The sequence below is a fragment of the Gadus chalcogrammus genome, chromosome 22 (assembly GCF_026213295.1).
Source record: "Gadus chalcogrammus isolate NIFS_2021 chromosome 22, NIFS_Gcha_1.0, whole genome shotgun sequence".
Taxonomy (NCBI): domain Eukaryota; kingdom Metazoa; phylum Chordata; class Actinopteri; order Gadiformes; family Gadidae; genus Gadus; species Gadus chalcogrammus.
In genome coordinates, this window is record NC_079433.1 from 7828237 (window position 1) to 7840492 (window position 12256).

Genomic DNA, 12256 nt, shown 5'->3' on the forward strand with positions numbered 1-12256 from the left:
CGGCAGAGCTTCGACAGCGGCCTCATACACTGGAGCATCGGCGGCGGAGACACCACCGAACACATCCAGACCCACCTGGAGAGCCGGGTGGATCTGCTCCACCGGCCGCGCAAGCGGACGCCCGTCGCGGCGCAGAGCAGGAAGACGGCCGTCGAGGAGGTGACCATGACGACGGTCCTGACGATGGACGCCGCCGCCCCGACGGCAACGACGACGACGACGGAAACCCCCCAGAGCAAGACGGCCTCGCCCCGGCCCTCCTCGGAGCCCCCCCGCGACTCGGAAGAGAAGAGCGAGACGACGACGACGACGACGACGACGACGAAGGCGGCGTCCCCGGCCCGCCCCGTCGTGGCCACCATCGACGACGTGCTGTTGGCGCGGCCTGCCTCCGTGCCGGCGGACCAGAAGGACGGCGGCGGCAAGTTCCTGCTGGGCCTGCAGGGCCGGCGCCACCTGAAGATCCTGGAGGACGAGCCGCACAGCAAGGACGAGACGCCGCTCAGCACGCTGGCGGACTGGCAGGACTCGCTGGCGCGCCGCTGCGTCTGCGTGTCCAACATCGTGCGCAGCCTCTCCTTCATCCCGGGCAACGACCAGGAGATGTCCCGGCACCCGGGCCTGCTGCTGCTGCTGGGCCGCCTGGTGCTGCTGCACCACCGGCACCCCGAGCGCAAGCAGGCGCCCGTCACCTACGAGAAGGAGGAGGAGGAGGACGAGGGCGTGAGCTGCGAGCGCGACGAGTGGTGGTGGGACTGCCTGGAGGCGCTGCGGGAGAACTGCCTGGTGACGCTGGCCAACATCTCGGGCCAGCTGGACCTCTCGCTCTACCCCGAGAGCATCTGCCTGCCCCTGCTGGACGGCCTGCTCCACTGGGCCGTGTGCCCCTCGGCCGAGGCCCTGGACCCCTTCCCCACGCTGGGGCCCCACGGCTCGCTGTCGCCGCAGCGGCTGGTGCTGGAGACCCTCAGCAAGCTGAGCATCCAGGACAACAACGTGGACCTCATCCTGGCCACGCCGCCCTTCGGCCGGCTGGAGAGGCTGTACGGCGCCCTGGTGCGGCTGGTGGGCGAGCGCAAGGTGGCGGTGTGCCGGGAGATGGCGGTGGTGCTGCTGGCCAACCTGGCGCAGGGCGACGGGCTGGCGGCGCGCGCCATCGCCGTGCAGAAGGCCAGCGTGGGCAACCTGCTGGGCTTCCTGGAGGACAGCCTGGCGGCCACGCAGTACCAGCAGAGCCAGGGCCCGCTGCACCACATGCAGGGCGGCGGCGGCGGCGGCGGGGCGGCGCCCTTCGAGCCCACCAGCGTGGACATGATGCGGCGGGCGGCGCGCGCGCTGCACGCCATGGCCCGCGTGGAGGAGAACCACGCCGAGTTCACGCTGTACGAGTCGCGGCTGCTCGACATCTCGGTGTCGCCGCTCATGAACTCGCTGGTGTCGCACGTGATCTGCGACGTACTCTTTCTGATCGGCCGCTTATGACAGCCATGAGGGGGACTGCTGAAGCCACACCTCTCTTCTCTTTGCCCCCCCCCCCCCCTCCTCGATCCCTCCTTCCCTCCCCACCCCCCCCCCCCCCCCCCTCCCCAACCAAGATTTTTTTGTGTGTTTGCGTGTCTGTTGCGAGCGAGTGCAGAGAAGTTAAAGAGCTAATACGGACTGTCCTTTCATTTCTTTCTTTCTTTTTTTAATTTATGCAAAAATCACCTCGGATTCCACTGTCCCCTCAACCCTCCCCCACTGACCCCCCCCCCCCCCTCCCTCCCCCTGCTTCTCACTAAAGGAAGGACTATCATGAAGAAGCTGTGGATTTTAAACTTCTGAAAGACCTAAAGCCAGGAAGAAAGATGCTAGCGCGAGAACCGTGGCTAAGCGGAGAACCGAGCCTAGGAGAACGGGTCCCCCCACCTCCCCCTCTCAAAGGAAATAAAAACAGTTTTTTTTTAATGAAAATGAAACAAAAAGACATAAAAAATGAATTATAAAACTGTAACCAAAGTTGCTGTCTCGTTTACAGTGAGTTTGGGGGATTCATGTGCCCGGGGGTTCCCCCCCTCCCCCTTCAGAAGAGGGGGGGCCTTGCAGGGGGGTGGGGACGCGCGCACGCGGGGGGGGGGGGGGGGTCTTGTTAGTTCATGTTTTGGAAGCTAAATAAGACTCGCGGTGTGGTTCTAATTGCTGTAACCTTGGATATTATATACTCGACCCCCCCACCCCGCCCCACCCCTCCCCTCTTCCTACATGCAGGAGCCTGCTCCTCAGGCCCCTGGACGGTCTTCTCGTCGACGGGGGGCCCTGCGCAGTAGACTTGTAGGACGGCTCTTTTTATTTCTTTTCTGTACTGTACACCTTTTTTGGAAAAAGTAAAAAAAAAAAAAGACAAAACTGTAAACATACTGTAATAATACTGTTTCACACTGAGATAAAAATGCTGGCTTGGCAGCAAACTGTAGTTTTTAAAAGCAAAAATTTTAGCTAATGTTGAGAGAGCGAGAAAGAGAGAGAGAGAGAGAAAGAATGAACGAAAGAAAGAGAGCGAGCGAGAGAGCGAGCCCCACCCACCCACCTACCCGCCCCTCCAAAGTAGGGTGAAGCGACAACACCTTGACCTCTTCTCTTTGTCCCTCTTGATTGTAATGACTTGACCCTTTGTAAAAGAAAGTCACCCTCCCTCCCCCTACCTTCCTCCTTGTAGGACTGGTCCTCGACTCTGGCTGCAGTCGAAGCTGCAGCGTGTATATATATATTAAGATGTTGTACATTACACTCCCCCTATTCTCCTAACATCCCACCACCACACACCTCACCCTTCTTCCTCCCCCCAACCCGAAACCTCTGTTACTCTTCACTTTTTTTTAGTTTTTTTTTTTCTTTTTCTTTTTTATCTGTGACAATGAAAAAGGTTACTTACACTCTTTCCCGGGCGACGTCAAGGAATGACTTGACATCGATTTCTCCCCCCCGCCCTCCCCCCTATTCCCCTCACCGTCTCCATGCACAAACCCTGTTTCTGTTTGACTCTGGTCCAAGCTGTAGAGAATATAAACAAACGTACAACAAACAGAAAATACCATAGTAAACGGTTGAGTTCCTGCGAAAAATGAAACCCACTTACCCCGACGGAAAAGAAAAGAAACTGATTCTTTATTTTTTTTCCAGTGATGCGGATTCTGCATATTTGTATTTCAGACGATGTAGCTAAAACTTGATGTAAATTCCTTTTTTCCTTTTTTGGCTTAATGAATATCATTTATTCAGTATGAAATCTTTATACTATATGTTCCACGTGTTAAGAATAAATGTACATTAAATCTTCTTAAGACGTCTGCTGTGGATTTATTCATAAACGTCTACATTTAGTCACCAATCATAAAAATGAAACCTCACAATCCTTAAACGTTTTAAATAATTCACACTGATATCACGGTGTTGCAATAGGAAAAATTGCGATCGTCCGGTTCACGTCTCAAACGAGCCCAGTGGATTGCATCACATAAACCTGGATGGACTTGATAATGGTAAGTACCGGGGTGAAGGCGCTCTCCTTATCGCATGCACAGCCAACGTATTAAACTGACTTCCTGCCACAATGTAGCTTATCAGCTTGCCGCCAGATCACAAATGCTGATTATTTATGAGCATGTTGTATACAGCAGTGCGGAACCGTTAACCATACGAGCGTGACAAATACGATTTACTACACTTATGGATCTGATTTCTAGGTTTGTTTTGAACCTGTTATTAGGCCGAACTGAAGTTTGGTGGCAAATATCATTCGGAATAATGGTATTCCTTTCACAGGGGCAGGTGATTACTCAAAGGTCCATTGCTATCAGTCAGCGTTCAACCTCTTTCCAGCATATATGGAGCACTGATCAGAAGTAATGGTTTCAATATTATATCCCCATTCATGAACCTAAAAAGAAAAAGCGTTATAGGCACACTACTACCCATGCTACTGAACTCAATAATTAGACGTCAACACATTTATCAATTACAATGCTCCTTGTGCCCCCTAGTGGTCATTCAGAGAAAGTCAGTATCACCATAGCAACCGCGGTGAACGGGTTCTGCGCAGAGCCATAGAGAGAGAATATATTATATATATTATATTATATCTATCACTCTGGTCCTGCGTGACCCATGATTGGTCAGCAGCTACATACAGGCAGTAAATTAATATATAATTAAAAACAGTAACTTCCAACACTAGTTTAGTAAAACGAGATGGAATATGTTCCATTGTTCCAATAGATTAAAGAATAACTTAAATATTAGTATATGACTGATGTACAATATATACCTAATGCAATGCTATAGTACATGTAATAAGTAAATACAATTATAAGTAGCCAGAATAACTCTTCCAAGTCAACATGATAATTATTCTTTGACCCTATTCTGCATGCATGGCTTCAGGATTGGTATAACCTGTCATGATATCCCTTCAATATCCTTTCATCTTTTATGTGCTCGGCTAAAAATATAACAAATCAGATAACAGGAGCATGATCATTAACCACAAGAACAAAGGAATTATCGAGCTTCATTGCGCTTTTCTAAATGACGTTCGTTTATAATTAAACAAAAACAGTTCATTGTAGGTGGCGACATTCTCTCTCTCTCACACACACACACACACACACACATCTGTGAAGCTCCGAGCATCCACCTCAGAGAGGAGGAACATATATTATTCACCATAGGAGTTTAATCCACAATTGTGTAAGACTCAGATTGTATTGGGCTAAATATGTTCACTCTGCATGTAACCGCTAACCGACGGGATCTGACGTCTTTTGTATTCATATTCACCACGGGGGGGTCGCTGTTGTCAGCGTTAGCTTAGCATAGCTTGGCTACGGAGAACGGGTAATGTATGTTTGTCCGGCTAAACACCGTTACTTGCAGTCACATCGTGCACTTTGGCGTCGTCGCTCATTGCTTCAGAATTACCAAAGTGAAGATACTATCGCCAAGTCATAGACCAAACACCGATACACACTGGTACGGTTTAACCTTATAACGCTTAACGTTGACGTGCTTTCTCAAAGCAGTGTGTTGAGTCCGCTAACCAAGCTAGTGAGTCGCTGGCTGGGGGTTAGCTGCTAACGCTGGAGGTAAACATGCACCGCACATAAAACGATGCAGAATCAACCTGATGCGGCTCGGGTTCAAGCTTAGCTCAATGGATGGTGCACCCAGGCGAAGTGATGAAACGTTATCTCCAGACGGGTGTGACTGGGGACGCCAGGTCTCTGTGCTGAGGACCCGATGCCTTCGCTGAGCCTCCACGAAGAGCGTGTCAGTGATGCTGACAGCTGCTGTCCAGATGCTTTGGCTTCCCAAAGTAGCAGATCGGCCCTCCTACGGAAGAAATGATGAAAAATTGCGAATACCAGCAAATCGATCTGGAGGCACTGTCAACACCCGCCCCCACCCCTTCACCCCAACCCGTCACTGACAATGGGAAGGAGGAGGAGAAGACGGCGAAAAAACAGCGAAGAAAGTGGGAAGTTTTCCAGGGGAAGAATCGCTTTTGTTGCGATGGGAGGATCATTATGGCCCGGCAGAGTGGGGTGCTACCCCTCACCCTGGGCCTCATCCTACTCACCAGTGTGTTATTCTTCATATTTGAGTAAGTTGTTATTGTTCTCTTTGATTTACTATTCCTACTATTTCTCGTGTGACACGGAGGCCTATGGGTTAAAAAAGTTGCATTGCTATGACTCCCGTTAAGGGACATGTTCCACATGTGGTAAACAAATGTGCAACGGTATGTGGTCATTGCGTAGCCCATATATTCTTAACCGATTAACTGCGTTCCTGCAATGTCTTGGAGCAAAGTCTGCCACTCTCAATTTCACTGTAAGTGAATAGGCCCATGGTGTCTAGGGATTAGGATGGTGATTAAAGCTATTGAACTTTGATTAAAAGCAGATCCCTGCTGGGGATGAAACGCATTAGGTCTGTGAGACAGATTTAGTAATTGGATGGCTAAGATGACGCTAAATGCTTCTTCCTTTGCCAAAGTGGCGGCTTGACTAAATGAAGAACCACCCCTCGACCTCAGGGGCCAAACATGCAGTAAAGCAACGTTGTGGACACAAGTGGTTACTGCATCCATTATGTCACCTCTTTGTTGTTGTTGCCACACTTGGTTCAAACATAACCCTGTTACTTTATTTACTGAGTCCCTGAGCAAGACAACTAACCCTAACTGCTGCCGACGAGCTGGCTGTCGCCTTGCATGGTTGATGCCGCCGTCGGTGTGTATGGATGGTTTGAAGTCGCTTTGAACAAAAGCGTCTGCTAAATGACCTAAATCTGAATTAGGTGCATGTAGTCCATCGTGGTAATGAAATAAGGTCTAATAGCTACTACAATTTTACATATCAAATCAAACTTGAGGATCTAGTATATAAACAACCCTTCTTGTCCTTCAAAGTCAATCTGAATTGCTACATTGACAGAGCTCTAGTTTCACCCTTTTAAATACAAATGCAATTATTTCCGCGTTTGTAAGTGGAACTCAGTTTTGTCTACGGTTGTGTTTCCTCTCCAGTTGCCCCTTCCTGGTCCAGCACCTGACCGTGTGCATCCCTGTGATTGGTGGAGCCCTGTTTGTGTTTGTGGTCATCACACTGGTGCAGACCAGCTTCAGCGACCCCGGCATCCTGCCCAGAGCCACCCCTGACGAAGCTGCTGATGTGGAGAAGCAGATCGGTAAGTCAGGCCCGGCCAAACAACCCCAGGCACTTTTTGTTTAAGTGATGACGAGTTAGGATGCCTCGCTAAATGTCTAATAATGTCTCTCCATAGTTGTCCAAAATAAACAAACACCTTGCCTGTCACTTTTTAAACAACGCCAACTAAAAAAAAAAAAGAAACGTGGTCACTATTGACCTAAATGGGACAGTCACACTTCCCTCATCGATATAGCCAATTATATTTCTAGTCACTGTTATACCTCTCTCTCTCGCTCTCGCTCTCGCTCTCGCTCTCTTGCTCTTGCTCTACCCTTCTCTCTACCCTTCTCTCTCTCTCTCTCTCACCCCTTCTCTCTCTCTCTCTCTCTCTCTCACCCCTTCTCTCTCTCTCTCTCTCTCACCCCTTCTCTCTCTCTCTCTCACCCCTTCTCTCTCTCTCTCACCCCTTCTCTCTCGCTCTCACCCCTTCTCTCTCTCTCTCTCTCTCACCCCTTCTCTCTCGCTCTCACCCCTTCTCTCTTTCTCTCTCTCACCCCTTCTCTCTTTCTCTCTCTCACCCCTTCTCTCTTTCTCTCTCTCCCCCCTTCTCTCTCTCTCGCTCTCACCCCTTCTCTCTCTCTCTCTCTCTCTCTCTCTCTCTCACCCCTTCTCTCTCTCTCTCACCCCTTCTCTCTCTCTCACCCCTTCTCTCTCTCTCGCTCTCACCCCTTCTCTCTCTCTCTCTCTCTCCCCTTCCCTCTCTGTCTCACCCCTTCTCTCTGTCTCGGGTGCAGACGACGCCGGCAACACCACCTACCGCCCGCCGCCGCGCACCAGGGAGGTGCTCATCAACCAGCAGGCGGTGAAGCTCAAGTACTGCTTCACCTGCAAGATGTTCCGGCCCCCGCGCACCTCCCACTGCAGTCTGTGTGACAACTGCGTAGGTGGGTGTGACGGCTGACATTTAACCGCCCGGATCATTAACTCATGTAACCCGGTGCATGCCGGTGGTGGTGGTAATGAGAGACGCCCCCCCCCACGCCACCACCCTCTGTAAAGACTGGGTGCCACATTGAGCGGGCGTTGAATGGAGACGGACTCTAGTGTTTTTTTTCTACTGTTCATATAACCAGGGACATTATAATTCTTTGCACTTTTACCAAACATCCACCTTTTCCTGTATTAAAAGGTGCTATATAAATAATAATAATATAATTAATATACTTCTACTACTGCTATTACTTCTAATTATAATTATATAATTCCTAAAGTAAAAACAATGTTTATTGCTGATTTATCTCTGGCGTTGTGGAGTTCAGACTTGTGTCCCCTAACCTGAGCCCGTTCCCCCTGCCAGAGCGCTTCGACCACCACTGCCCCTGGGTGGGCAACTGCGTCGGCAAGCGCAACTACCGCTTCTTCTACACCTTCATCGTGTCGCTCTCGTTCCTGACGGCCTTCATCTTCGGCTGCGTGACCACCCACCTGGCACTGAGTAAGCCTCCCCCCCCCCCCCCCCCCCCCCCTCCCTCTCCTTCTGCATGGAATTACTACACTGTAGCTGTGCTGCAAAAACAGGCCCGGTAAGACCGCTCCACAAAATCCACACGCTCGTGCTAAGCAGTTTACCATAACAAATGTATCAGCAAGTGAACACGAAGGGATTATTATTCAGGTGCTCAATTGGGTTGCTAGCTCAAGCAAATAAGGCAAAACAAACTTTTAAAAGTCGTCTTTTATTCTGATTCGTTTTCAGTTCCTAAGCAGTGTTTACAGGTCTCATGATGTATGGACCTATGTGTGTTTTGTCTCTCTGGCTTAAGGGGCTCAAGATGGAAAAGGCCTGGTGTTCGCACTGCAGGAGAGTCCTGGCAGATATCCTTTCAGCCAGAGGCTTTCTTCGAATTCCCTTAACCAGCATTTCATCATCATCTATATATACATTGTTCACTTTCTAACTTCCTCCTCTGTCTGTAAAAAAAAATAAATCATTCATAGTCCTGAAAAGCTGTTGTTAGCAAGAGTCTGAAACTTGCATGTGAATGCGTCAAGATAATGCATACTGTGTGTCTTGTGAAGTGCTGTGTGTGGCCTTAACGTGTCTGCACTGCGGTGGAGCTGGTCATCTGCTTCTTCTCCGTCTGGTCCATCCTGGGCCTCTCGGGCTTCCATACCTACCTGGTTGCTTCCAATCTGACCACCAACGAAGACGTGAGTGTCTGGGTCACTCCACCATTCATTGTTTTACTTTATTTGTTTTAAAGGTATAACATTCAAAGAACTAGGCTCTAAAAAGTGTTGTTCAAACTGTGGTATGGTACTGGAGATTAATATTTTATTCTAAAAGGCTTGTTAATATTAACTAACATTAAACAGCCATCGCTTTGTGAATTCCATAATATGTTTTCCATTACAAGGCTTGCCATTAATGTTACTGGTTAATATGTGTTTGCTACATGAACACACTGGGATGCATAAGCACTGTTTCCCCCTGGCCATGGTCTTCTTGCAGTAATAGCTGTGTATGAAGTGAGCCTTGCCATTCTCTGTTCAGCCGCTGCATATGTATCTCTCTTTTGCTTGTTGTTTGCATGTGAGCCACTGCTCTAAACACACTCTGTCATGTAGATCCTCACTCCAAGGTGACAGAGACCCTGTCACCCACATTAACGTAATCCTGCGTCCTGATTGGCTGTGTGGCAGATCAAAGGCTCGTGGACGGGGAAGAGTGGTGCCGAGGCGGCCACCAACCCGTACAGCCACAGAAACATCTTCGTCAACTGCTGCTCTGTTCTCTGTGGACCCATGCCCCCCAGGTATGGAGTCCACAACACGCATTACAATGGGAGTCTGTGTCGGTGTAACCTGCATGTTTTATCTATAAACACTAAACAGTATTAGTAGTTTCTTCCCACTGCACACTGAGGAAAACTAGAGTGTGCAGAAGTGGCAACAGAATAAATGTTTTATTATGAAGTCCCTTATGCCAGCTTTCCAAAGGACAACTGATATCAATTGATATTTATCAATAAATAAGTAATTTTTTGTTGTTGTGAAGACTGTAGGAAATACCTGCAGTCACCCAACAAGCCAGTCTTATTCTGCAAACTCCCCATTGGTCAGTATTGGGCACACACCAGTGAGTTGGTAGATGACGACAAAGGCTGAATTAATATAATAATATATTTTTATTTGTATATAAAAGTGCTCCTTTTTTGTAATTCGTTTTATTTGAACACGATATCTTTTTACTTCAGAATTAAAGCGGTACCGGTAACACTCCCAAGTGAGGTCACTTTCGAAATAAACCACTTATTATCTTGCGCGGTCCAACTGGCTGATGCTCGTCCAGTCGGTTGAACTGGCCACGCCCCTCCACAGTAACTGCTGCGGCAGACCTCCCACACACAATGAAGGGAATGTGGTCTGGCTGTGTGAGACTACCTGTCACTAACGATTTTGTCACGAGGAACAACGGCCTCGGTGCTAACTGGGTCTCCTTGGTAACGACGGCCCCTCTGAGACACCTCTCTTCCTGTTCCCTGCTCTCACAGTCTGATTGACAGGCGGGGCTTCCTATCAGCGGAGGAGGAGGCGGCTGCGGCGGCGGCGCCACAGGCTACCAGCAGAGAGGTGGAGCTGCCCGTCCTGGCCTCCAAGAAGGACATAAATGTGGTAGGAACGTGGCTTATGGTTTGCAGGAATCTCCTTTCGCTTGAACAACACCCCTAACCCCATCCACCGCAAAAAACGTCTTCATCGTTAGGAGAGCCTGGTTTCCTAGCATAGCTGACCCCATCCTGACCTCTTGACTGCGGCCTGTCAAGCCTCCATGTTGTTATTAAAAAATAATTCTTAAATTCAAAGCATGATTTAAATTGACCCCTATGCACTGCTCAGAGTCTTTAGTCCACACTTCAGTTTCACACTCCGATATACTTGGTGAGAGGTTGATGGTTCCAATGCAACATCATGGTCTCGCCTTAGCTCAGAAGGTTCTGCGAACACGGGCAAGAGCGATTTTAAAGACGCCATGCAGCACGGGGAATAACATGCACCGCACTGACCAACCAGCAACAGGTGCACCAGGCATGCTTAATGAGCTAAAGACGGCCGTTAGTCCGTTATTCAAATGAGAGCAGAAGATGAAAGGGCAGATGAGCGATCAAAGATGGCCAGGTCCCATTGTCGGGGGACTGGGGAGGATGTTCATGTCTCTTCCTCCATGGACCTGAGAGGAAACAGACAGGCATCAGTGTCGCATTAAGGAAAAACCATAACACCCTATCAAATAAGAACAAAAACTTCTGAAAAACAGCTTTTTTTATTGACCTGCTAATCCAAAACAAACAGTAACAAGCAATATCTTTCAAGAAATGTGGGTGCATGTGTCCATATTGTTCTATGTTTTTAAAACTGAATTAAAGTAGTGGTTTCGCACAGAATCAACCCATAGAACCACAATATAACTATGTCACTTTAAATCTAAATTATACTCAACGTGTGTTGAATAGCTAGGCTGTTGGTCTTAGTGCTTGCATTTAGGGTTCTGCGTTCTTGTGAAAAGTCAATGACTTCGGGTAATTGCTATATTATAATAATAGTCTAACATAAATAACCTGGAAAACACAGCAGGGAAGAATCGGTGGGTTTTCGTTGTGTATGCACTTGATTTACATGAAAATATGTGTAACGTCGTCAAAATAAAGTCCTGTCCACGACTGGTGACCTTTGGTGTCTTGTGTATGTCTATGTGTGTGTGTCTGTCTATGCATGCGTGTCTAAACCTATGTCCTGCCATCCGTCTCTACTACGAGGAGCATTGTCTGAACTTTGCTCTGTCCTGTATGATTGAGGAGCCTGCTTTTAGTCAAGCCAGTAAATCTCTAAGACAGGATGGGGAAAAAAAAGTGTCTTTGTTTTTGTCTGTGTGTGTGCGTGTGCTTTGACTGCAGTTGTTTCTGCACGAGCTGTTCATGGAATGTGTGCTTGGCTGGCTGCCTATCAGTGTGTTTACCGCCACGCCAATCCTCCCATCTCATTGGGCAGACGTAACCGTGGCATGTTAACCGCTTGTTGCTAGAAGCTCGCCGTTTTGTTCTCTGCATGCACGTCAAGGTCCGATGGATGTTTTCATATCCATCGTGTCCTTGGCGAGTAAACGATCAGTTCAGGTCTTGATCTCTGCTATTTTATGCACACAAGTCCGGTCTGTTTGTACGGCTCACAGTGTTGGAATGTGTGTTCATCTGGGTCGGTGTAGAGCTGTTCAGCCCCTGGTTATACAAGGTGCAGGCCGTGTCTTATCCCCTTCTTCTCGAAGACGAGACGATTCATTATTCTTCTTCTTATCATAACCATTGTTCACATTTCAAAGTTCAACCTCCCGCCGAGCGTGTATGTGTGTGTGTGTGTGTGTGTGTGTGATCTGGGCAGTGTCTCAGTCGTCTCCCCAGCACAGGCCGTTCTCCCGGCCCTCTCGGCCCGATCTCTCTCTCTCTGCTGGGGGGGGGGGGCGCCTTTCACTCTGGCTTCAGCTGCCTCGCACAGAAGTAACCCTCTCCCTC

At 48.9% G+C, this 12256-nt stretch overlaps 2 protein-coding genes across 2 annotated transcripts in view; both read left to right on the forward strand.

Moving 5' to 3' along the window:
- The window catches only part of LOC130376236 (AT-rich interactive domain-containing protein 1A-like), a 38694-nt gene extending 37188 nt beyond the window's left edge, over positions 1–1506 (forward strand). The window contains exon 14 of the mRNA XM_056583457.1: positions 7–1506. Within this exon, the coding sequence (XP_056439432.1) occupies positions 7–1482 (1476 nt within the window). The 3' untranslated portion in view covers positions 1483–1506. The remainder of the gene's footprint in view (positions 1–6) is intronic.
- A 3137-nt stretch (positions 1507–4643) lies between these two features.
- Positions 4644–12040, forward strand: zdhhc18b (zinc finger DHHC-type palmitoyltransferase 18b). Its single transcript, XM_056582148.1, has 8 exons — positions 4644–5638; positions 6566–6726; positions 7484–7633; positions 8047–8184; positions 8513–8564; positions 8798–8900; positions 9393–9505; positions 10244–12040. Exons 1-8 carry the CDS (start codon positions 5379–5381, stop codon positions 10419–10421), a joined length of 1155 nt encoding a protein of 384 aa, XP_056438123.1. The 5' UTR covers positions 4644–5378; the 3' UTR covers positions 10422–12040.
- The last annotated feature ends 216 nt before the right edge of the window (positions 12041–12256 follow it).